Below are 27,258 nucleotides of genomic sequence, written 5' to 3'. Positions count from 1 at the left end.
CGAACCCGCGACCCCCGGCTTGAACTACCAACAGCCCACCAACTGAGCCACAGAGGTCGTCAAAGGTATGCTTAAAACGCGTAATCGATTTTCATGTATGTTTTGGAAGGACATAAGTTTTTATCCCGGGAAGAAGTACCTACGCCATCCGCGCGACCAACGCATTTCCGCACAAAAAGCACGCAACATCCAGTCAAACAAATTACTGATAGATATAAATCATCTAGAATAAATAAATCTACGAGTATATATATAAAACTCAAAGGTGACTGACTGATTGACATAGTGATCTATCAACGCACAGCCTAAACCACTGGACGGATCGGGCTGAAATTTGGCATGCACGTAGATGTTATGACGTAGGCATCCGCTAAGAAAGGATTTTGATAAATTCCAACCCCAAGGGGTTCAAATAGGGGATGAAAGTTTTTATATAATAATACTTCTTAACGCGAGCGAAGCGGGGAAAAGCTCGTCTAAGAATATAGAGATAAAGTTTAAACTATCTGAAGTTTAAATATGACACGCAAAAGGTACCTTGGCTTCGTTTTCAGGAAGCTCTATGGAAGCAGCCGCCAATTTCATTTCTACGTGTTGCGTTGTCTAATTTTATCTGATTTTACGGGGTGGAAAAATACCTGTTTTTGTCATCATTGGCGTCCGAAGGTTCTGTTATCTTCATGGTGTTCACTGCTCCATAATGTATCACGGCACCACTGACGCACTTACACTGAATCAACGCGGGAGATCTCACTCAATGATACTCCACTAGGGTTGGCAGATCTTCAAAATGAAAATTCGAAAAAGGTACCGTGTACTCAAAGAATATAGGAAAGAGTTGGCTTAATTTGTTATTTGATAACCATATTCGTATAGCCCACACTCTACCCATTTTGATACGATTTCCACTTAAAATGGCGTGTTTGGTTCTGCTTTTTTCGGGCTTGCGACAACCCTACACCTACTCAGCTCGATTGCAGCAATTTTGTAGCCATTATAGTATAGGGCGAGACAGGACATAAGCTCTCGAGCGAAATTGCACACATATTAATAGCTTCATATTCACATGCGACATATTGGGCATAAAGGGCCGGTTTCCTGGATCTTGATACTTGATTGTCTTTGTGCTGTCAACGATCAAGATTTATTGGCTTGACTATACCGCTGGACCATGAATTATAGATCTATTGCACTATAATATTATAAAACCACAAAGCGACGATGGTCAAGGTGGTAAAAGATACCGTAGGACTTAGGAGACAAATTGTAAAATAGGTAAGCTACGTTTTAGTAGTTAATAATAAAAACCAATGTTTTTTACTACACTGATTTTTGCAACCGCAAATTTTTTATAACACACACACTGCACCGTACACTATCCTAAAGAGTAAAAACACATAATCTGACTCCAATCTCGCAGGAAAAAGGTAAATGTAGTAGAGTCAGGACACTAATGTAATCCACGGGTCCTATAATTAGAAATGGCGGCTATCCATCTTGATAAGGCCGCTGGGGCGGACGGGGACTAAAGGATATTGCCGATTGTGCGACTCCCGGGAACCGATCAGCGGGGCTAAAATGGTCACATTTAGCAATTCCTCTCAATCAATTCAGCAAATGAATTGTCAAAACTGTCAAACTGACAAAATGTCAAATCAGTACAAAAATACAGAAATGAATTGCAAGCAGAGTTGCATTTTGCGATTTTAGAAAAATGAATCATATTATGATTCATATCATGATTCTTCAAAGCGACCATTTTAGCCCCGCTGAGCTAAACGCATTTCCATTAACGATTAGTGTTCAATATGAAAGTTTGAACACTAACTTGGACTTTCCCATTGTCTGGGAACTATCCTGGCGAAAATAATTACGGCCGGTTTAATCATAGTTTTTATTATTCGTAGTATTATTATCATTAAGTTTTCTGAAAAAGTTAGGCATAGCCACTGACGCACTGGTTGACCTAAGGCCTTGATTACACCTCCCTAGTAAAGTTGCGGCGAGATAGTGCTCTTGGCCAATCAAATTGGCCGGGAGCACCGAGTGCTTGGCCGAGGGCACTGTCTCGCCACTTTACTCCGTAGATGTAACTAAGCCTTATGACTTTGAATTGGTTTTATCGTCACAAAAGTGCTAACGTCCTACTAGGACGAGATTTTATAGGACGAGAAACCATTGACATAAGAAAATAGGTGTTTGCGAGAAACCCGTAGACTACTTACTCTATCACAATTCACACTATGTATATTTTTCTAATAATATAGGTGCCAAATAATGTAAGCTAGCAGACTAGGTACTACTACAATAGCTTAGTAATAAAATATAACATGTCCCTACAACTCTGCGAACGCTCTATTTTTACGCCTTTTAAATAGAGCGAAACTTATTGATAAATAAACAGTTCAGGTATAAAATCCGCTTACATAGGAAGCCACATAATGGCACAAGTCACAACTTTGCAGCAGGTTTATGAACCTTGCCACTATCAGCACTTTACAGCCAGGCGATCACGAGCAGAGGTGGAAACGCTCTTGAAGCGCCTCCAGTAGATTACGTCGATTTGAATTTACGAGCTTAGCATTCACGACCAGGGTCTACGGGGAGCGATTGTGACGTCACAGGTGAGAGGGGTGACAGTATATCCTTGTCTTGCAGTATTTCCTAATATTGGTATAGATTTGACTGAAACTATGAAAATAAAATATTTCCAAACTATAGTTAACAAGTTTTTCTTACTTATTCCTCGTTCAAAACAAGAACTGTTTTTTATTTAAATTAATTTGAGATGTAACAAGTTTCTATTGGACTCAAAGATTTTTAATACAAAATAGTAAAGATAGGCATCGCATAAAACTTCTAACGAATATTATCTTATGAAATAATTGGGTATCTCTCAAACGCTAACTAGCTTTGCAAAGTGAAAATTTAGCTATTTCAGCTCAAAAAGTCAGCTTACATACTGCATAAGTTAACCGACTGTGCAAACTCGAACATTAGAAAACAAACAAAACTCGGAAAGGACGTGGACAGTTATTTGTATTATTTGTACTGCACACGTTGTTCATATTTAATAGCAGGCGTCGCGCTGTCTATGATGTTAAGGCTACGTCTTCGCAAAGGCCAAACGATTTTGCACTCTGACTCCGAAACACAGGGTTCAATTTAATATAAACGTATTCCGAGGATAATCTTACCGTATTCTGCATAGATGAAGCATTTGGTGATGGCTGGAATGGACGGATATGTTCGCTGGAGTCGGGGTATTTGCATAATATCCTATTGAAGAACTCGCCCGCGATTCCACAAGGACTTACTCCTTACTACTACTAACTAACCCATTTGATGATTCTCAAAACATCTAAAGCAAAAGCGAGTTATGAGAAGAAGCTTTAATTTTTTAGACAAGACATCTAAACTACTTACATTGGGTACTTTCGGAGTTACTACCACATATTAGCTTAAAATGCCTCTATGATATCTTAATGGTTCAGATCTTGGCTCCTGATCTAAGTCTTGCTTGACTCTTGGGTCGATTACCGTGTTAAACAAACGAAAAGTAGACGTATACCTACTTGTCGCTTTCAAGTTTGGTTGCAAGTTTGCAACTTACAACAAAGCAGGCTGATTAATTTGACTGGTAAGAAAGAAAATGATTCATCAACCATCCATCAGATTTAAAAGTCGAAGCTGTTCCTGATCTCTCAATTTCGGTTCGGTCGAGGTTGTTTTATTCAACTCACTGTGTTATGAGACTAAACATGTTCTTGTTCATTGCGCATATACTAGGAAACCATAAAAACTTGGTTTTAATGAAACAGCCCGCCAACACTGAAATCGCTGTGAGCAGTGAGAGTTATGAATTATCTCCAAATAAAGGCAACACTGTGGCTATAGATAATCAAAATAGTTGGAGAACCGACAATACATTATTTAAATAATTAATTTACCTCTGACAAGCCCTTTATTCCAAGAGTATAAAGCTTACTTACCATATAAATTCTAGGCAAATAACAACGGAACACACTCAGCACTCCGCGGTATTTTATCCCTGAATTCTCTATGGTCGTGAAATTCGAAATTTGAATTCAAATCGTTCGATCGGTGCTTATGGAAATTCTGAACTGTAATCTATGTACCAAACTTGTAGATAACTGCAGTTTGTGAACGGAATACTGGATTAGCTATTATTATCTTCGATTGTAGGACGTCTTTATCGATAAATGTGACGATTTCTTGGTTTTTTATTCGTCCAAAAACTAAGTTCCTTTAGAGAAAGGTGACAGTTAAGTCAAATATATAAAGATGGGACATGGGATTGTTTTAAGACTTTGGTAAATAGTCATAAAATGCTGTTGTTACCACTAAACACTTAGCTTCAGGTACCGATTTTGATGAAAGGTATAGACTATAGAGATACTTTGAGTCTCTAGAAAGGACATAATATAACAGTAAGTATAATAATTAATTATATGGCGGAAAATATACGCTAATCGATAAACAAACTTCTGAACGAACAAAGTAGCGAATTGCGACATTGCGGTCTTCAAGCTCTATACCAGAATAGATAATAGTATAAGTAGCAGTCTGAAGATCGCAATAGCATAAATATAGGCGCAGCGCAGACGACAGACTATCCGTGACACACTTTTTAGTCCGTGGAAATAGAACCTATGCAATTTTATGCAGTAACGCACACGTCTGCGCTGCGCGTCGTGTGCATATTAGGTTCTATTTCCACGGACTAAAAAGTGCGTCACGGATAGTCTGTCGTCTGCGCTGCGCCATAATATTACTAGATTTAGTAGATGACACCCGCAAGTCGCAACTCCGTTGTGCCAAAATTTGTTTATCGCGGTGAAAATGTACATTTTTCCGAGACAAAAGATACCCTATGTTCTATCCCGGGAGTTAAAATATCACCATATCATCAATACAGAGAGGAGGTGTGGTAATCAAATTTCCTTAAGAAACAGCGCGTGTCAATTTGCGGGGTGAGGGGGTGTCAAGCTCCGCCCACTTTTCCATATTTCACCTATCTTGTAAAAGCAAAACTACAAGCTTAGGTCGATGTTGATGTTACTACGTAGTTCAGCTATCTAACACTAGATGTCAAAATTATTAAATATTATGGGACGTACTCAGAACTTTAAAAAATGTATATTAATTATAATAAGGTGAATTTAATTAGGGTTTAGGGTTAGAATTTTTAATGTAAAATAAGGAGACAAACGAGTAAACGGGTCACTTCGTGGAAAGCAACTTTCGTAGCCCATGGACACTCGCAACATCAAAAGAGCTGCAGGTGTGTGCCGCCGGCCTTTTAAGAGGTAATAGGGTAGGGAAGGGAATGGGGTGGGTACTAGGTAATAGGTAAGTACTCTTTTTCAAAAATTTCATGAAATTTTTTAATCAATTACCTACGGCTGGCCAAATGTCAGCGCGCGCACATTAGCAAACAAAACTGTCATTGCGATACTTAACCGATTAAATGCGGCGCATATTTTTGAAGACTTTCAGTGATGGCGGCACACAATTTTCTCGTGACAGGTTATCCGTGTCATACGCCATAGAAGTAGATGACACAGCTACCGTGTCACCCGCCACGTTCAAAAAGGTTTATTGTTTAGTTGAGCCCAAGCCTTTGATGTTAACGGAAGGCTACGTTGTTTTGAGTTGACTTCGAGTAGTTTTACTAAGTGTTAACCTGAAAATGGCAGGTAAGCGATTTTTTTATTCAGATGTTGCAAACCTTATGTAGGTTTCAAAGTTAGAAAAATGAGTATACTAAATATAATCGGGGTTTCCGATGTAAATTATTATACGTTCGTAGATAAATTTAAACAAGTTCGTTGTTAAGTTTTTTAACCGACTTCCAAAAAGGAGGAGAGTTCCAGTAATAAAGCTCATAGGTACAAGACCACTTTTAACCGTAGGGAACATTTTATTCCTATGGATAAGGAAGTTTGCGGTAACAGCTAGTTAAAAATATTTTCGAAAGAAACAACTTAGATTAAAACAAAAATCGTTAGTAGATTAGTAATACTTTGATGTCAACGCATTACGTGAAAATTTAAGACGGTTTTGTTCGGATTAAACCTTCTAAAGTGTAATTTAAGGGAGATACAATCGCTTTCTAAACGTGTCATATGCCACACGTTAAAAACCCATAAGACGCGGCTGCCGTGTAATCCGCAATTAATGCACCTTTAAAAAAGGTTGACGGCCCCTCACGTTTTTTTAATTCACAGAATATTATGAGGCGTAGCCTCTAGGCTTGTTCTACGTGGAAAATTAAGATAATTTTGTTCAGAGCAGAACATTCTAAAGTGTAATTTGAGGGAGATACAATAGTTTTTAAATGACACGGCTCACGTGTCATACGCCACACGTTAAAAACATGTATGACACGGCTACCGTGTCATCCGCACTGAATCCGTTAATAAAATAATAATTCTGAATATAGCCCTGGATATTTGTTACGTTTCAAATAGTTATCATAGATGACTACAGGTGGCGGTTTATAAGTAGTATATTATTAAAAGCTATTTAACTACGGTTTTAGCTATTAAATGTGTTTAAGACTAAGTGTATAACAGTAACCAGTATGAAGTATGATTATTGTATGAAATGAATAAAGTATGATTATTCCAATAAACTTATGCAAAATTATACGCATTTACGTCTGTATTATCTTTCAAAGGTTTGGCCATCTAGTGTCAAGTAGTATAATTAACGCTGAAATGTTCTAGAACTTTTATATTTAAATGATATTTAAAATTATTTACAGATGCAATGTGATGTTGTTTATATTATCAGAACGTTTGTCTGAGTAACTTTGACATTGTAAAACACAATACTTCATCCTTTCGTTGTTAAAAACGCAGAAAACACCGATTTATTGGGAGTCTCGTTACGTGTGCACCTGACAAACGCTGAAAGTGTACTGACTTAAGCCCCGCCCACAATGATGACGTCAGGACCTAGTTGAAAATCACAGTGCACAGTTGCTTAGGCCAACTCCTCTTCGTTTGAGCTCCGTGATGTTTACTGATGACATGAAATACTATGATTGTCTTTGGGTCTTATCTTCACAAACCAGCAATTTCATTTATTTCAACCAATTCTCGTACAAATATCGAATAATTTTCCTACTCTATAGAACGACGATTCTACGCGAAATGGAATTATCGCCAGCCCAAATTATTATCCACTCCCCAGCGTCAACGTCAATTGAATGACACGACCCAATTTCATACAACTATATTAGGAAGGAGGGAATTTTCTCTGTGTATACCGTATGTACAGTAAATACAGAAATTTCCTTCCAAACAAAGGTCATGATTGACAAATACACGCGATTACGAACGTGTAGAGTGGTACTCAGAAGCGTAGTGTGCCAGGTGCCTTGGCGGGGCCCCGTAAAAAAAAAATTAGGGGGCCCTAAAGTATTGGTTGCCTTTTTAACTTTAAGAAATGGTGAGTTATTAATAATTTTGCTCGGGCCACGGGCCGGGGGCCTCGTATAATTGATTCAGCATATACGGCGGTAGCTACGCCACTGGTGGTACTTCGTCAGAATTTCCCATGATCGAAGTCGAATGTGCTCACAATAATTGAAATCATGACAATAATATACTTTTAACATGATTATTAGTTGTTGAAACACCTTGCAAAAATCAAACTATTTTCTATAATTAGTATAATGAGGACATAAACGAACATTAGACTTGTAATATGAGCACATTGTTTTTAGAGTTCCGTACCCAAAACGGGACCCTATTACTAAGACTTCGATGTCTGTATGTCCGTCTGTCTGTCGCCAGGCTGTATCTCAAGAACGGCTTCAGCTAGACTTCTGAGATATTCACAGAATGTGTATAACTATTGCTACTATAACAACAATTACTAAAAACAAAAATAAAATGGAAACTTAAGGGGGCTCCCATACAACAAACGTGTTTTTTTTTTGCTATTTTATGCTCGATATCAATGGTGCCTATAGTTAGGCACTTGAAATTTTAAAAAATCCCTAATTATATTTGTACTTCAATAATTGATACAAAAATTTAAAAAAAATATATTTAAGGCGGGCTCCCATACAAAAATTACATTTTTTGGGCTATTTTTGCTCTATAATGGTACGGAACCCTTCGTCCGTGAGTCCGACTCGCACTTGGCCGACTTTTTGTAAATGTTCACGCTAAAGCTATCAGTTGACTAAAATATCAAAGAAAGTCCGAGGGCTGTAAGTAATCAAGCTTAAAGCTTTTATGTATATTCTGATAAGCGTCGGAAAGCTTTTTCAAAGTTTTATTACGATCTATTAACGGTATCTCCAAAGACACAGAAAAAATACTAAGCTTTAACTTTTCAGAAAGTAATGAATCTTATTTTCTGAATATTTTTACTTAAGGACGATATCACATTTTGTCACAAATATCAGCGATTTTCAGGTACCATTTTAAAGAATTAGGAGTCACACTGCGAGGATATTTGGGTTTCAAATGAAAGATAATATATTCATCTCCACGTCTACACCACAAACATTTTATAGTCGCATACACAATTTTCACATAAATACGTTTTAATCGCAAAAGATAAAAAAAAATGGGGTTTGATACACAGAACTAAGAAAAATAAATATACAAAAAAAATGTTGCTTATTTAGTCTCCTGTACGAATAGCTAAATATTTTATATAAAAATAAATAACATTTCCATTTATAAGAAAAATAAGAAACGCTCTCAAATTTCTTCATACATTTTCGCCCTATCAAGAAAGCGGCGAGCGTCGTAACCGCCACTGTACAAGGCGCGCTGATATTGAATGTTATTTTAATGTACTTAACGTCGATATTCGTACTGACCTGCTAATTTTAGTAATAATTTTTGTGATAGCGTCCTTAATCTGTATTCCTCAAACGTTCACTAGTCCTATTCATTTGTTTCAAATATTTGACGCGAAGTAAAATAACGGAACTGAAAACAACATGGCGTCAAAAACAGTCAATTATTTACTTTAATCAAATAACGCCGAGTATTGAGCTGCAATTAAGTTTATTTGCATCGGGGGAAATTGGTTACAGGTGGAACTTTTTTGTAAAACAGGCACGTTTTCCACAAACATGCTACAATACGAATATTTTATTATGTTGTCACTTGTCGATAAAGAAAGGGAATTAAATAATGTCATTTTATTTCGGTAACTTGATAACGGAAATTTGTAATAATCCCTATTCCAACTGCTCTGATCTCACAGGGATGTGAGAACTTTTGATGGTATTTAAAAATAGCCCGCCCTTAAGTGTCCTACAGGCTACAACAACACTTCACTACGCGTCATCGCCCTCACGCGTTTCCTATTCCGTTCTGACGTATTTTACCTCCAATAGAACCTTTATACCAACGAGATAAGTATCATTTTATGATCACAGATTAGAACTCTGCGTTTCCCACTGCGTTCTGAAGTATTTTACCTGTAATAGAGCTTTTATGCCTAAAGATAAGAGTCATTTTCTGGAGTTGTAGAAATTAGAATAGAACTGTGTTTTGTGAGCGTAGGTTTACAAATTTGAGCAGATTTTTGAAATCAAATTTTCTGATTTGAATATAGTTATGTATTTTAATTTAGTATTGAAAAACACCCAGAGACCAGAACATTATTTTCACTTCCTTGTTAATATGGTAATTGAAAGAAACCAGAATAAAATTCAGTAAGTATTCTTAACTTAGACAACTTTAAAAGAAGTTTGATTAACTGAAACCGAATAACAATCGTACTTAGAGACGAATATATTTTTTAATTGTAATTAATTATAAAGATTTTGATAAAAGCCATACATTAGTATTTATAAAACGTCCATCACTTCATTTAATTACAATTAAGTAATTAATGTTTGTCTCTAAGGATTCCTCCTACCTTTACTTTTTTAGGGTACTTCAACGAATAATTCTAATTTTCTACCACAAATCAGGATAATATTGTTTTCGACCCTTGTTAGTTTTTTCACCTGGTAACCCTACACTTGGAACCCCAATAAGCCGTGTAGGCACTACGCAGCATCCTAGACATCTTCAGAGCTCTTCACTTCACAATAGGAGATGAACTCTAAATGACATTACTTTTTAATGCACCCTCTAATTACACAATAGTACATTGATTCTTTTAGTTTAAAATGCAACATTAATGCAGCTTCGTTATCCATTCGATCTAGTACTTCTATTACTGTACGGAACTACAAAAAAGTATACCTAGTCATAAGTGTCATAACTCATCTATCCAAAAAATAATAAGCGGGGGCTGTTACTACATCGCTATAGAAGCCAAAACTGTGGTTAGTTTTTTGTCTGTCTGTCTGTCTGTATGTTTGTTCCAGCATCACACGAAAACTACTGATCCGATTTGAATGCGGTTTTCGCAGATATTTGTCTTCTCCCAACTTAACATCTGGTGTACAAAAATTTTTCCCCCCACCTCTCCAAGGGGTCAAAAGAGGGGGTAAGATTTTGTACCAAACTTTTTTCTTTAACACGAAAACTACTGATCCGATTTGAATACGGTTTTCGCAGATATATTTATCTTCTTCTAACTTAACATCTGGTGTATAAATTTTTCCCCCCTCACCCCTCTAAGGGGACCAAAGAGGGGGTCAAATTTTGTATCAAACTTTTTTCTTCAATGGACTAACTTCATATTTTTGACAGTATTTTCCAATTTAACATCTGGTATATAAAAATTTTCCCCCACCCCTTTAAGGGGGCCGAAGAGGGGGTCAGATATTGTATCAAACTTTTTTTTTAACATGAAAACTACTGATCCGATTTGAATATGGTTTTCGCAGATATATTTGTCTTCTCCCAACTTAACATCTGGTGTACAAAAATTTTTCCCCCCACCTCTCCAAGGGGTCAAAAGAGGGGGTCTTCTTCCAACTTCATATCTGGTGTATAAAATTTTTCCCTCCACCCCTCAAACGGACCAAAGAGGGGGCAGATGTTGTATCAAACTTTTTTCTTGAATAAACTTACATCATAGTATAAACTGTATTTTCCAATTTAATATCTGGTGTATAAAATTTTTCCCCTCACCCCTCTAAGGGGACAAAAGAGGGGGCAAGATTTTGTATAAAACTTTTTTCTTTAACACGAAAACTACTGATCCGATTTGAATACGGCTTTTGCAGATATATATGCCTTATTCAAACTTTGCATCTGCGCCGCCCCTATACCCCCCCCCCCCCCCCCCCCCCGGCCCACCTGGTAATGTTGCCAAGCAAAAACATTTGAGTTTTAATTCTTATTCCTTAGGAACAAACTAAGTTATTAATTAATATTCGTATTGTACACGATTTTCGAATTTCACGCGAGCAAAGCCGCGGGCAAAAGCTAGTAACTTATAAGTCATTACTTCATAAGTGATGACACACTTTAAGTAGGTATAGGTACGTTGGTTTGAGTTTATAAGAATATTTCTTAGGAAAATGACTGGGTCTAAATTGTTTTCACACAAAAATTCACAGTAAACCCAGAAGTCACTAGCTTTGTCCACCCTGTGCCTTTTTCTGTTCGTCAAGGGCATGCGTCATAGCGCAGTCAACAGCGAACGTGAGGCATGCCCGCGACGCATGCCCTCTGACCGTATTCAAAACTTCAAAAATGACAATGTTGACGTTGCGTTCGTTGACGCATTCAAGTTGAATGAAAGAAGATGACGAAAATTGAAGACGAAAGCGCATAGTGTGGACAAAGCTTCTAGTCAGTGACTAGAATCCCACGGAAATCGTATTTCTTCCATTGCAAAAAGTCACGAAAAAATCTCACTTGATACGTCAACACCTAAGGGCCTGTTTCACCACTTTCTGACAAAATCCTCTCTGTTTCTCCATGCTTTACCTGTCAAGTTAAGTGGTGGATAGCCTATTCGGCACTTATCAGGAAGTGGTGTAATAGGCCCTAAGTATCGCAATATTGACAGACACAGCAATATAAAGATGTCATCAAAACGAGGATATAATATGCCATCGAAAACTATTTTTTTTTAATGGGCGATAGCTACAACAAAACCGTATTTCAGTGCTTTCACGTCACAGTGAAATCAGTGTGGCGGGGTCTAAATATAGAACTATCTCCCTATTCACTTCCCAGTTCCCAGCTAAGCCCGTATTCACACGTGATCAAAACCATTGACTCGTTGCGCGTTGGTTATGTTCTAACAGCTGCGATGTACAGGCGAGAAATAGCGTTGGAGCCATTGAGCGTTATCTTTGTTCGTATTATTGTGTAATGTGTATGTGTTACACATCAATTACCCCTTGGGTACGGAACCCTAAAAAGTATCACCAAGTTTTTTTTATCCTACTACTTATATTACTATCTAACTACTTCCTACTAGTATCCTACTATCCTACTAGTCCTACTAATATTATAAAGGCGAAAGTTTGTTTGGAGGTATAGATGTATGGATGTATGGATGTGTGGATGTGTGGATGTTTGTTACTCTTTCACGCAAAAACTACTGAACGGATTTTAATGAAACTTTACAATAATATAGTTTACACATCAGAATAACACATAGGCTACAATTTTAACCGACTTTCAAAATGGGGGAGGTGTTATGTTCGTTTTCTTATGTTCAATGTTTACTTCGCCGTTTGTTAACCGATTTTCAAAATTTTTCTTTTGGTATATAGGGTATCATCCCAATTTGGTATTATATTCACAAAAATGGTGATCTGATGAAGGACCCATAAGTAATCAAAGAAACTCTTCAAAATTAATAGGGAAACATGTGGTGACTTCGGTTTCGTGAAAAGTATTCTAAGCATATGCTACCAACAAGTAAGATTTTGCACCGAGGTATACCTGGTATACCATGGTTCGGAAGGTGCTAAAAGAACTCCTGATTCTTTATAGATACAAGTTTGGGACTTTCGGCGTTATTTTAAGAACGGAAAGCATATGCTACTATGCAAATTACATTCGTCATCATCACCACTACCATATTATACCATGCATCGTCCCATGATTATGAGCCTGTTATTGGTACTTTTCATAGTCTTTTAGATTGAGACTCGAGTTTGTCAAGCGATAATTTAAAAAAAATCTATACTTATAATATTATAAACCTGAAGAGTTTGTTTGCTTGAACGCGCTTATCTCAGGAACTACAGATCCGATTTAAAAACTTATTTCTAATTTCAGTGTTACATAGCTCATTTATCGAGTAAGGCTATAGGCTATATTATTATCATGCTATGATTAATACGACCGAAGAAACTCAGGAAAATGTGGGAAAAACGGGGGAAATATTAGAAAGGGTTTATCTCACGAACTACTGGAGCAATTTTTATGGCAATATTTGGCACATAATATGTACATATAATATATAGAGTAGACCACGTGAAGAGAGTAAGTATAGCTTTTTTTATGGGAAAATGTACGGTTTCTGTAAAATTCATAATTTACGCGGGCGTAGTCGCGCGGGACATCTAGTTTTTTTATAAAATAAGGGGGCAATCGGGACATCTGATGGAAAGCGACTAACGGCGCCCATGGACACTCGCAATTAGAAAAGCTGCAGGTGCGTTGCCGGCCTTTTAAGTTTAGGCAGCCCTGGGCCATCATGGACTTGGACCGGTTACAAGAGATATTGAGAAGCATTAAATATTCGTCTTTGATTTTGCCTATGATCGGATCAATTCTGCTATAGACAGATTAGCAATAATGGTGGCAATCATAGTTATCCAACGGATGCCTACTGCCTATACTATATCACCATAGGCTCATATTAACATTTTGTTCTCAAACATAAAACCAGCTATTTGACCGAGCTTTGCTCGGTATTCGATAAAACACGAATAAAATCACATTTTCTAAAAACGATAGGAATCGTTTTTAGAAAATGTCATTTTATTCGTTAATCGATCTAGCTAGGAAGCTAGATCGATTTATCGCCCCCGAAACCCCCTATATACTAAATTTCATGAAAATCGTTGGAGCCGATTTCGAGATTCCAATTATAACAAGAATTGCTCGTTTAAAGATATAAGATATGCCATACACCATAACATTAAAGGCATCGGACACTGGTGTCAGGACACATTGTAAAAATAGCGATAAACATGTTTTGCAAATGATTATGATTCATTTTATGACATCACTAAGTCGGAAACACTAAATTTTTATTTTAAATTTTTTTTTTTCATAAAAGCTCAAAAACCTTGAAGTCCCACTCGTGTGCCTAAAGAAACGACAATCACAATGAGCGTTAAAAATTTTACAATAATTTTCGACCGGCTCAAAAATATCACATTATAAAATAAATTCTAAGTTAAAAGTCTGAGAACAAGGAACCCTAGGGCATTTAGTAGCTATAAATTCTCCAGCCATATAACATTTATCCACCATGCGACCTCACTTTATCCTTTTATTCTTAAGATTAAAGATAACTTATCTTGCTTTTCTCAAGATTAATGTACTGGAGAAAAGGACATTAAAGTATTTACTTTATAGTTACTGCAACCAAGTACCAAGGTATTTTTCATTTGCTTTGAGCATAGGTACTATAAGTTATTACATGATAAGTTGTCAGTGACTTCTACATATTTTGAAGTGAGACGTTTAGGGCGGATTCGACCAAACTGGAGTAAAATTTTACTCGAGTATAACTGTCTCCTAATCTAAGAGTAAGCTGGTTTTGCATTTTTCCAACTTCTAATCCAAGAATGAGGTAATTACACGGGAGTAAATATTTACACGGGCTATTTTGGTGGAGTAAATATTAAACTGAGAATAGCTGCACAACAGGGTTCAACTGTCACGTTCGGTGTCATTGTGAACTATAATTGACATTTTATTTCATACTCTTTGAGTAACTTGGTAAAATGCAAACGATAATACCCTAGAGTAAATTAAAGGAGTAAAATTATTCTCATGATAGTTATACTCGTGTAACTTCAAGTTTGGTCGAATTGGGCCACATTGTTTTATACAAGTAATAACTTTTTGGTTAGTTTGTTTGTGAAATACAACTTTAAAAAAAGCTTCATATTAAAATTATACCTATGCATGTATAATTTTAATATAAAGCCTTTTTGAGAGTTGTATTTCCGATGATTGAAGGAACGATAGTTTCGATTTTGATTCAGTTAAGTTACCCTACAGAAGGTAACACAACAAAGTGTTATACTTTATTGTGTGCTTGCGTTAATCAAAATCATTTGTTTTATTTTATTCATAATTGGTATCATGAATGCTCTTCATCGGTTTATTTGTAATTATTTGTCTAAGACTTCACCCATTGTTTTCAACTGCTGCTAATTGTTTCATAAGAATCAGCGTTTAATTAGAGCTTGAGAGCTAATCAAGTCGACAAAGAGCCGTCATAGTCACTTCAGAAGTTCCCGGATTGTCGTCGTTTCACAAATGCGGGCCTCTACTCACTACTAACTTGTTGTGGGTTAAGTATATAATATAACTGATGTTTATAGTTATGTAATGGCCTCAAAATTTATAAGAAAACCGTATACTAAGTTTGTATGTTTTATTTTTAGAATCTGTCCCATGAATGGAACTATGTATGAAAATTGTATGACATTCTTTAAAATATAATATTAAATATTATAAACAATACATCCAAATATTTTAAATACGAAGAGTGTCTGTTTTCACTTAAACTGCTGAACTGAGAAAATGGTACGGGATTAACCCAATTCCCGGACAAATATACGGTCTATGCGTGTATGTGATAATTACAGACAAGAATGTGAATAAAAAAATACTGAAACGAGTCATTATTTAATAATAATATTATTAGGTTCCTACGAACGTGTTCCTTATTTCCTTGGAATAAAAGACCTAGTGGTAAAACAACTGTGAACAATCTGTAAACGTCAATAAAGCAACATGTAATGTAATGAAACTCTTCACAGCAAGCGGGAAATATATTTTCATTTTAATTATGAAGCACGAGGTCACAGGATTGAGGCAGAATGGCGACAGCACTAGTGACTTGGTTAATTTTATGCACCACTGCATGATGTACGGTCCCCGACCGACCTTATGTATAAGTTAATAAGGCTTATTTTAATCTCGCAATAACACGCATGACGTATGAAATGTTGCACTCATGTAGAATAATTTGTGAATATCATATTTTCATACTTGCCCAGACTAATTAAACAGATGTATGCAGATTTTAATTACGTTGACCAAATCTTGAATGCAAATTGCTGCAAAATTTTTATCTAGCCGCTTTTCTTTCCTGTTTGGTATTCATATTACGGTTGTCTCATACTCTTTTCCGTACATACTTATATTTTTATTTTATTTTTAAAACATACATTGATTATTTAATTTTTAGAAGGCTGTATAAAGTCTAGACACCATTTACACGTTTCCACATTTAGAGATATTAAAACCGTATTATATAATATAATATTATGTAAGTATTATAAGATACTAAAACCCATGTTTCAATTTAAGTTTCTGCTTTAAAGTCATAAGTTGCATAAATTACATTGAGTGATCAAAAGCTTCATAAAGTGTTTTTTTTTTTTAATCTGATTAATATTTAATTTAGCAACGAACAAGCATCCACTTCTTCAAGTAGGGAAGTTCCGCAGGAAAAGCATCTTGAGGCAAATATTAGATATTAGGTACTTTCAATATACCCTGAAATTAAAACAAAAGACTGATAATAAAACAACACCAAGCCAAGTCAAAGGCAACCCGAGTGAAATGCCTCCTACGACGAGCGATTAAGAAATGATGCAAGGAACAATAGTTTTTGTAGCGTCTGAGCGACACACGAGCACTCAGCACTTGAACATGGGACGCTAATTTCACGCCAGACAGCCGCGCCAGGGACCTAGAGGCAGGACTGAGCTGACATGAAAATGATACTACGAATTCTAAAAAGTACGAAGAAAAAACGTGTGGTTACTGCTAAGAACATAGAGACGGGAGACAGAGGTGGTACATTATGGATATTATGATAATAGGAATTATGAAAAGTAAAAACAGAATTAGACGAGCGATTACTGTCAAGTGTCAACACAAAACTCAAACAAAATATTATGTAAAAAAAAAAAGATTTAAACGCGTAGTTGGTGTCATAAAAACTTAAAACTTTTTGCAAACCGCATGTTTAGTTTGTCCTGACTCCTGGCGTGCATTATGCAATTGCTGAACGATTGCATTGATAATTTGGCGTCTAAATAACAAAAGATTTAATAATTTAAGCTTAGAAGAAGAATTCTATTTGTTTGTGTGATAAAGAGGAAGCTCTACCAGCTTTGTACCTGACAAAATTAAATAAGACAAGAAAATTTTTATGTCACACGCAGTGGCGGTTGGTGGGTTATCAAACTGCGGGGCTAAAAGTCGCTTTGAAGAATGATGATGTGAATCATAATATGATTCAATTTTCTAAAATCACAAAATGCAACTCTGCTTGCAATTCATTTCTGTATTTTTGTACTGATTTGACATTTGTCTGAATTGAAGGAATTGTTAAATGTGACCATGATGACGACCTCTGTGGCTCAGTGGTAAGCGCGTTGGTAGCTCAAGCTGGGGGTCGCGGGTTCGAATCCCGCCGACGGAACAAAAAGTTTTCAATGTTCCCGGGTCTGGATGTGTATTAAATATGTGTATGATATAATAAAAATCTTAAATATATGTATAGTATTAAATATATTTCCGTTGTCTGGTACCTGTAACACAAGTCCTTTAGGTACTTAGCACGGGGCCAGACTGACGTGGTGTGAAGCGTCCATAGATATTATTAGATATTATTATTTTAGCCCCGCTGATGGTTCTCTTTACTTGCTCACTAAATATTAGGTTTTGTTATTGTCTTTAATAAAGCCAACGTTTACGATAATTTTCCCAAACCACTTTACACACTACTTTGTAGAATAGAACCGAATTTATTTGTGAATTTCCATTTCGGAAAATGCTGCGGCTCCTGAATTAGAGAAGTTGTCCCTGTATTGCTTGAGTCTAGATCAGGGATCGGACTTCGGTCAATAATTTCTAAGCCCGTAATTTTAAGGAATCAGACGTAGTTCGAAACCACTCCTAAAGGTAATATAACTCGGAACGGCAAGTAATTAAAAGCACATTTTGTGGAACACTCAGTGCATTCTCTATGTCCGTGGCCGCTACTCAGACTGGCGTTTTAGCCTGCCAAATGCTTCGATAAATTGAAAACCCTCTGTTTGGGTGCCAATTTTGGAAATCCAGCTCGTATAATGTCATTATTAGGCACTAACGACTCTACAAAACAGTGAACATTGATCTATAGCAAGATCCACCCATCCAGAAGATCCATTTAGGTTATACTTAATTTTTTGTTTGTCGCTTGCTGTTAATATTTATTAGTCATTTCCTTTAGTTAAGAAGGAACCCTCATAATCATATGAGGGCTCCTCTTCTATATGATAGTCGTACTCGCGTGGTAGTCGAACACATGTTAAAATATGTTACACAATGTGCTTATTACTCATCTGATGTCCAATCAAAAAATTGGTCCGGAAATACTGATGGCGAAATTTTACACCCAAATTACTGAACCGATTTAGTTGAAATTTCGTTTAGAGATACTTTGAGTCCCGGTATAGGACAAAGGATACTTTTTATCCAGGAAAAACTTCAGGAAAAATGTACGATTCCCACTCTATAAATTGGCGCAACGAAGTCCCGGGCCGTCCAGTCTTTCTTTCCTTATCGGCTCTATGTCTACGAGTTATGAAAATTTTCGTTAAAAACGCACCAATAGTTCTCCTGTTTACAATATTAGTGTAGAGTTGATTACATCTATCCACGCTAAATAATTCGCTAGTCATTTGCAAAATGTGGAAGGAAAATAAAAATTCATTATTTTCATATCAGATGAGCCAAAAACTTAATACGGTATGTGTTTTTCCCCGACGGCGGTCATGCTCGAGTTTTCACGAAGGTTAAAAATTCCCTTTTTATTTTCACCTCATTAAAACATAATAGACTCCGCGAAGACTTGTTATGAGGTAAATCTTTTTAAACTCAATTAAGGCTGACTGCATAATATAGCTTCTGTATAGGTGTATACTTTCGGCATATCATTTCTCTACCTTGACGATATTTTTTGAGGTATAGAGTAACAAAATGGTACTTATATTAAAATACCTTTTCTCTACATTGATAATATTCTCTGAGAAAATAACTAAATTCACCTCCCTAAGTAGGTTAGGACTCGTTAGTACGGGTAGATTTAACAAAACATAATAATTGTAATACAATAAAAAAATATAAAAAAAGGGAAAAAGGGGAAAAAGAAAAAAAAAAAAGGGAATGTTTTATGGAAAAACCTTACAAAAATAAAATAGCAAACTTAGTTAGTGCCCTTACTTAAGCTCTAGGGCCGGGTATTAGGTTTCACAGGGCTTAAAACAAAGGAACGCTAGGACACGGAAGCGAGTCTAGCTAAGTAATGGGCTTTGAACCTATCTAGTACGTGCAGTCGCTGGCAAAGACTCTTAATCATTTTTCGGTCTTATTTCTCGGTAATAAGGCTCAAAAGTAGTATAATATCAGTTTCCCATGTAAACACTTATAAGTATTATGCACCTTTGTTGAAATCCAAGTTATAATATAAAGTTTTTTAAAGGTGAGTATAGATAGTGATAGTATACATGATAACACAATGAAACTACTTATAATATTGTCAAGTTACAGCTCGTTCATGTTATAATCAGTGCCGTAAATAGGGCGGTGCCACCGGTGCCCAGGCACAGGGCGTAGACTCTGAGGGGGCGCAAAAATGGCCAAACTAGGCAGGAGTATTATTTTTTCGGTTTGCTCCCGATAATAGTTCCCGCTGCGCCCCTAGAGCACGATTCCAACAGTAAAATAGACCTATACATTGCTTTGGGTAATATAATATCTAAAAAAGCAAGAGCGCAGTTGTAGAAACTCGCACAGGGCGCAAAAAAGACTGTTTACGGCACTGGTTATTATAACCAGGGCCGGTATCATTAACTTTGTCACTTCAATGCAGTTTCCTTGCAGTTCACTTATCAGTTGTAAAGTGAATGGTTCTGTTTCGGTATCATTACCACTTTTACTTCTGAATGGTTTTAACCTGTAATATTTGTCTCTGAACTGGATAAAAAAATGTAAAAAATGAACGTCAAATTTGACTAACGGAATTGTTTTTTTTTTAGGAATTGAAATGGCTTAGCCATAATGACTAACGGAAAAATTGTAAATCAAGATGAAAATATAGTTTAAAAAAATGTTGATATTTTTATTATAAAATATACTATTTTCTAATATATAACGTGGTCAATGTAGGAATAGTTACTTTTGCACCGATTTATTGTATTTAAAGGTAATTATTATAAATGTGAAAATGATTTTATTTATATTTTTTGGTATTTTATAAGCCCTTTATCAAAATACTGAGAAAATAACACTCCTTCATGTTTATATTATCACAAGCATGGCGATCTAGAGGAGACCGAGAAACGATTCTCTGACATTGGAAACTCACTGTGTCGGCAATTAAAAAAAAGAAGAAGAAGGAGACAAAAAAAAGATAATTAGATATTATTATTTATGTTTAAAGAGATTATGTTTTATGCAAGAAATTGATAAGTTTATTGGTATTTGATACCTACGCTAAATAATGAACCTTAAAAAAGTCTTAGAAATGCATCAAACTTGTGGATTACAATTACATGCATTACAACAGAGTTGATGTCATGAGTTGAACATAGTTTGTTGAACTTGAACTCATTCTTGAATTATATATAATACCTACGTTTTTTTGAGCTTTCAAATAGGTATCATTGTAACATAAACAGGCAATTTATAAGTTTAATAATCCCCTTTTCGTGCCTTGTAAGGCATTTTACATTATTAGTACTGTGTACGCTGAACCAAATATTTTTCAGGATAAAGGATGATTGCTAACACTGAGATACTGTAAGTACTACATTGCTAATAAAGAATTGCAAGTGTAATGATGACGAAGTCCTAGGAATTAGGAATAGGAATTAGATGCTATTTAACTAAAGATTTACGACTGATCATGCTCTGAATTGACGGGGAAAGTCGAAAAATACTAATTTAGACTTATTATTTCGCTAAAACTCTTACCAAAGCTAGCTGTCGATTCTTTTAACTTTTAAGGCTTCACGGGGTAAGCTAATAGTTCAATGACTCGACAACTTCAGCGATGAAATGCAACTTTGAAAATTGATGCATCGAATCGATATAAGAAAAATCACAATTCGATTCCCATCAATCAGATCCCCTATTTTATATCGTTCGAATCGTAAATCGATCATCGTGTGTGTTCATAAACGTTAAATCCGATTTTATTACGCGATAAACTTTAAATTAACTTCGGAGATCAAAGAGTGACAGGAACTCTTCCAATTTAAGTTTATAATTAGAATCAAATCGAAAGTTTTTCTGAGTTCTAGACATTTTTGGAACTTGGAAAAAATGGTCTTTGTCGATAAATAACGAAAGAAAAAATAATAAACTAGATAATTTGACTTGGCACTCTGATGTTATTATATTTCTAAGGCCATCGCAAGCGCTAAGCCACTTATAATACAATATAAGTGGCACGCTTCACGCGCTTCACACCACGTCAGTCTGACCCCGTGGTAAGTAACCCCTTTTTGTTCCGTCAGCGGGATTCGAACCCGCGACCCCCGGCTTGAGCTACCAACAGCCCACCAACTGAGCCACAGAGGTCGTCTTAGCGTGAGCTTTTGGGTTTTAACTTTGCTTTAACAAAATTAATTAACGCAACTTGACCAAATCACTAATCAGGTAGTATACATTACAAGGTAATTCTCAACAAAGCTGTGTAATCAATTTACTACGTACTAATGACCTGTCATGCACCATCAGACATCAATCATTACGCTAAGTATTCGGCATTTGCGTGCTTCAGTTATATAGGGATAAAGTTAATCCTTAAATTAATCGTATACCTTAATTCTCTCTCGTTCTTGTTGTTATAGAATATTCACTATGCACCATTCTGGGCAACTGCTAATACTGTATTAGCAGTTGCCCAGAATGGTGCATAAGGGGACTTTGTTAACCAACGTAATTCCTAAGAAGCATGGGCGTACCCAGGATTTTAGGTAGAGGGGGCAGCATACCTGTTTCAAGAAGTTCGGTCTGGTATCATGAAAATTGACTTTTATTAATCTGACTGAAAAGATATATGTATATTTTGTTTCCAACACTTCATTTTGCGCAGAGTAGGTAACACATTTTTAATTTCCACTTGCTAGGAAAATTGACGTTTATTTTATGGCAGCTGCCACCCCTTTCCCCTGCTCCTACCTGGGTATGCCCATGCTAAGAGGTAATTGTTTGGAAATGCAATGTTAATAATTTTATTTCGCAAACGATACCTTAAATTGCTGTTTGAGTTTCGAGCCTAAAATACGTGGTAGAATCATTACTTATAGTATAACTTATAACTTAATGGGTAGAATCGAGGTACTGTGATCACATAAAGTAATCCAAAGTATAAAAATATCCAGCGATTTAACGTTTATTTAAATCCCTACCGTTATCGTTTCTGGCTGGTAATGGCACTTGATTCGCAATGCATTCGCTACAACTGCGTACGAAGCTCGTTCGACAAGGGTTAAAAATAATGGAACATTCTAATCTAAATATCTAATCTAAATATACCTATATGTGTAAAAAAAAAAAAAAATATACCTATATAAAACTCATAGGTGACTGACTGACTGACATAGTGATCCATCAACGTACAGCCCAAACCGCAGGACAGATCGGGCTGAAATTTGACATGCAGGTAGATGTTATAAAGTAGGCATCCGCTAAGAAAGGATTTTGATCAATTCTACCCCCCAGGGGTCAAAATAGGGGATAAAAGTTTGTATATAATAATACTTGCTAACGCGAGCGAAGCCACGGGCAAAAGCTCGTACTTATATAAAACTCAAAGGTGACTGACTGACTGACATAGTGATATCTATCAACGTACAGCCCAGACCACTGGACAGATCGGGCTGAAATTTAGCATGCAGGTAGATGTTATGACGTGGGCATCCGCTAAGAAAGGATTTGATCAATTCTACCCCCAAGGGGATAAAATAGGGGATGAAAGTTTGTATGAAACATTATCAATTTTAGACCGATCGGGCTGAGATTTTCATACCTAATTAATAATAATAGTTAAGTACTTCTTAACGCGGGCAAAAGCTATTAAATACATAAAATTCCTTTTGGTCGGTTAAATTATTGTATTAAATTGATTTGACAGTTAAAAGTAAAGGTATACCATTCTATTAAATATTCCTTATTGCCATATTGTACGTATTACATTGACTTAATTTTTTTTTGTCGTAAGTTGCTTACGACAAAAGTTGGCTAGTTTATTGTCAATGGTGACCTCCTCTAACTACTACTATATGTCTTTTACAGGCAAAGGTTAGAATCTTCTTAGAAGTAAAACCGTTTTTCCTTTCATAAATAATAAGCTTTTGCAAGCTATTTCCTATATACTCAATAGTTATGTCCACACTATGCACTTTCATCTTCAATTTTCGTCATCTTCTTTCGTTCAACTTTCGTATTGGCGCATTCAATAATTGAATGCTTCAACGAACGCGACGCAACACCAACATTGCATTTTTTTTCAGTTGCAGTATCTGTCAGCTTATTGTAACTTGTGCGACGAGAACATTTTACTGGGTATATAACGTCATGTGCATTGTGCGCCTTATTTGGACATAATAAATTCCAGAAAAAAGAACAAAGCGAAAGTTTTGGATATGGTCAGAGGGCATGCGTCGCGGGCATGCCTCACGTGCGCTGCTGACTGCGCTATGATGCATACCCTTAAAGAACAAAAAAAGGCACAGAGTGGACATAGATAATGCTCTGCCTACAACTTTGTGTGGCAATATCCGGATATTTTTTGCCATTACCTTCTTAATTAATTTGTAATTTGTTTGAGCCATCAAACAGTAAATTATAAAGAGTACAAAATTACTTTGTTACATTCTTAACACAATTATTTTTAATTAAATCCAACTCCAAACATTTTTCAATTTATTTTGTTGGATACGCCTACATGTTTTATAAGGCTTCTCGAGTAATTTCATAATATAATATTTATGAAATTACTCGAGAAAATTACCAATGGGCGATGACACACCATGTCGAAATTCCGCGGCGGAAGTTCGGCATAACGCGACGTAATTTCGGTATGATGTGTCATCTCACTCATCGGTAATTTAAAATATATACCATTGCAGGCGTAATCATGCCGAACTTCGGCCACGTTTTTTCGGTCTAATGTTAGACACTAAAAGCCACTAGGCACTGAGCTATTCGCAAACTAGAAACGTCTCCTAATCAAATCACAAAGATTGAAGCATATGATGAATACGAAGTATACCACTACGTTTCATTTATCCCACCCTAATTCCAAAGATTTAAAGTTCATTTCATGTGACGTAAAAGGTAAATTGTGAACGCGGTATAAAACGTGCAGGATGCAGGTAAGCCAGCTATCGATCATTAATATTGCACACCGCACATCCGCACCCAGCCACGATTGTTTACGCCAGGGATTCATAAAGTGGATAGGGACTATCTCAAAAGGTAATAAAATTAACTACCAAGCCTCTTTTAAAATTATACCACAGATACAAACATAATATTAATATTACGTCTAGACGAACGGTGAACTTCGTATCACTTTCCGTCTAATATAAACCTTCCTTGGACTTCCCTTGGAATATTTCAAGACTAAATAAGCCAAATTTCTCAAGTTATAGCGAACTAAAAACATTTAAAATGTATTCTCAATTATACAAGATGTTAATGTAAACACCGTTATCCTTGAAACCATCAAATGAGCCCGTCAAAATGAACAACTTTTTCTATGAGAACAATGCTGGTAACTCAAAAAATTCGTCTTCATACCCATACAAATTGCCTATCCGGCCATCCGTATGGGTATGAAGATGACATTTTTTTTTTGAGTTCCCAGCATTGTTCTCATAGAAAAAGTTGTTCATTTTGACGGGCTCATTTGATGGTTTCAAGGATAACGGTGTTTACACTAACATAATGTATAGATCAACGCAAATTATAATTATTATGTTATTATCAAACTGTTGCCGATCGCTTTACTAGCGGAGGATTTGATTGATAATCATAAGAAGATGATAGAGCCTCGATGTTTGGTATTACTTTAAGAATTGCATACAGTACTTAGAGTACTGTAGTAAATTAGTGCACTATTGTGGATGTGTGATTTACAGCGTTATAACCTGTCAATATATGTGTATAGTTGTACGCTGTAAGCACTGCGGTTTGCGAGGTGTATGTGGTAGTGAGGATGAATTACACTACAAAAGGCTAAAGATAAACAGAAGTTATATTATGAACGAGCTTTTGCCCGCGGCTTCGCTCGCGTTAAGAAGTATTATTATATACAAACTTTCATCCCCTATTTGAACCTTAGGGTTGGAATTTATCAAAATCCTTTCTTAGCGGATGCCTACGTCATAACATCTACCCGCATGCCAAATTTCAGCCCGATCCGTCCAGTGGTTTGGGCTGTGCGTTGATAGATAACTATGTCAATCAGTCAGTCACCTTTGAGTTTTATATATATAATAATTATGAACAAGAATTAGTATGCAACCGGATTTTGCATTGTATACACTATAGAACGATTGCGATAGAGTACTTCTTTTATTTAATGAAAGTAAGTTATTCATTGTAAATTGTAATGTAAAATTAAATCGAATGTAGATAAATAATAACAAATTTGCAATATTAAGATAATAATGATTAAAATAAAATTCTATACGCCTAAACATTTTTAAGCTCTATTTTTAAAGAAACAAAACCTTTGAAAACTTTAAATCATTATTTATCACACAAAATCCGTATTTCCTGTATCATTAAAATCTTACTTTCTCTTTGCCACTCAAAAGTAAAGTACTTTACACAAGAAACGATGTAAGTAATAAGTATACCGCTATCTTTACAATGGTCGTAACTCGTAAAGTATTGGAACTCTACCGCACTTTATCGGAGCTGTAAAGGTATTTTGAAATACAGTCATAAGATTCTTAGTATGATATTGCTTATAATAAAGAAGCCAACGGTATTATTTTAGTAAGAACATTAAAAAAACTAGCTCTAGCTAGCTATACTGTAGCTACATAGCTAGACAGCTATAGCATAGCAAAGGAAGTAACTGCTGCAAGAAGCTAATGACTAAATTTCAATTAGATAGTGCTATTTAGCGGTTATGGAATGTTTTTTATAACTATGATTTTGTTGCAGCGTTATCTAAATATACGGATACCTGACCCAAGAATATAGCATTTTTGATGCTTACCAAAATTTTCGGTTTCCCCGCAAAAAAACAAGTGTCAGCGTAATTAAGTTCAGGCAACATCTAGCCAGATATGTACATCTTGATATGGTTGTCTGTTTCTTTATTGTAGTTAAATTCTTTTAATTGCGTTCTAAAGTAAAATGATTTTCTTTTATTTTTTTTATGAAATAAGGGGGCAAACGAGCAAACGGGTCACTTGATGGTAAGCAACTTCCGTCGCCCACGGACACTCGCAGCATCAGAAGAGCTGCAGGTGCGTTGCCGGCCTTCTAAGGGGTAATAGGGGAGGGTAGGGAAGGGAATAGGGGTGGGTACGGAAGGGAATAGGGGAGGGTATGGAAGGAAATAGGGGAGGGTAGGGAAAGGAAAAGGGTAGGGGATTGGGTCTCCGGTAAACTCACTTACTCGGCGAAACACAGCGGAAGCGCTGTTTCACGCCGGTTTTCTGTGAGGACGTGGTATCTCTCCGGTCGAGCCGGCCCATTCGTGCCGAAGCATGACTCTCCCACGTCAAAATTTTATTATCATTTTGAAACACAACATTGTTACATATTTAAAATAAAAATATTTGGATTCAATCACAAAGAGCTACAGCGAAAGCCTGTCTTACGAATGCTTTCAACAGTAACATCCATTTGAAAATCCTCGCAGTGTAGCTTATCTTATTTGTAGTGCGCTAAAATCTAGACTTCAGACGCTTTCTAGGTTTTAAAACATATTACATAAGTACTAATATTATAAACTAGCTGTCCCGGTGAACTTCGTGTCACTTTAAAACCTTCCCTGGACTTCTACGAATATTTTAAGACTAAAATCAGCCCAATCCGTTCAGCCGTTTTCGAGTTT

The 27,258-nt window shown here is 36.1% G+C and overlaps 1 protein-coding gene across 6 annotated transcripts in view; it reads right to left on the bottom strand.

Moving 5' to 3' along the window:
- The window catches only part of LOC121728786 (proton channel OtopLc-like), an 83,143-nt gene that overhangs the window by 45,315 nt on the left and 10,570 nt on the right, over positions 1 to 27,258 (bottom strand). The window contains exon 1 of one of the 6 annotated variants that reach the window (XM_042117068.1): positions 639 to 712. The exons of the other annotated variants lie outside the window; for them this stretch is intronic. Coding sequence (XP_041973002.1) covers positions 639 to 682 — 44 coding nt within the window. The 5' untranslated portion in view covers positions 683 to 712. Of the gene's footprint in view, positions 1 to 638; positions 713 to 27,258 lie in introns of those variants that run through there. 6 annotated transcript variants of the gene reach the window in all.

Source organism: Aricia agestis, chromosome 7, assembly GCF_905147365.1.
Source record: "Aricia agestis chromosome 7, ilAriAges1.1, whole genome shotgun sequence".
NCBI lineage: Eukaryota > Metazoa > Arthropoda > Insecta > Lepidoptera > Lycaenidae > Aricia > Aricia agestis.
The sequence above is the reverse complement of the archived record's forward strand: the minus strand, read 5'-3'. Positions and strand labels throughout refer to the sequence as shown.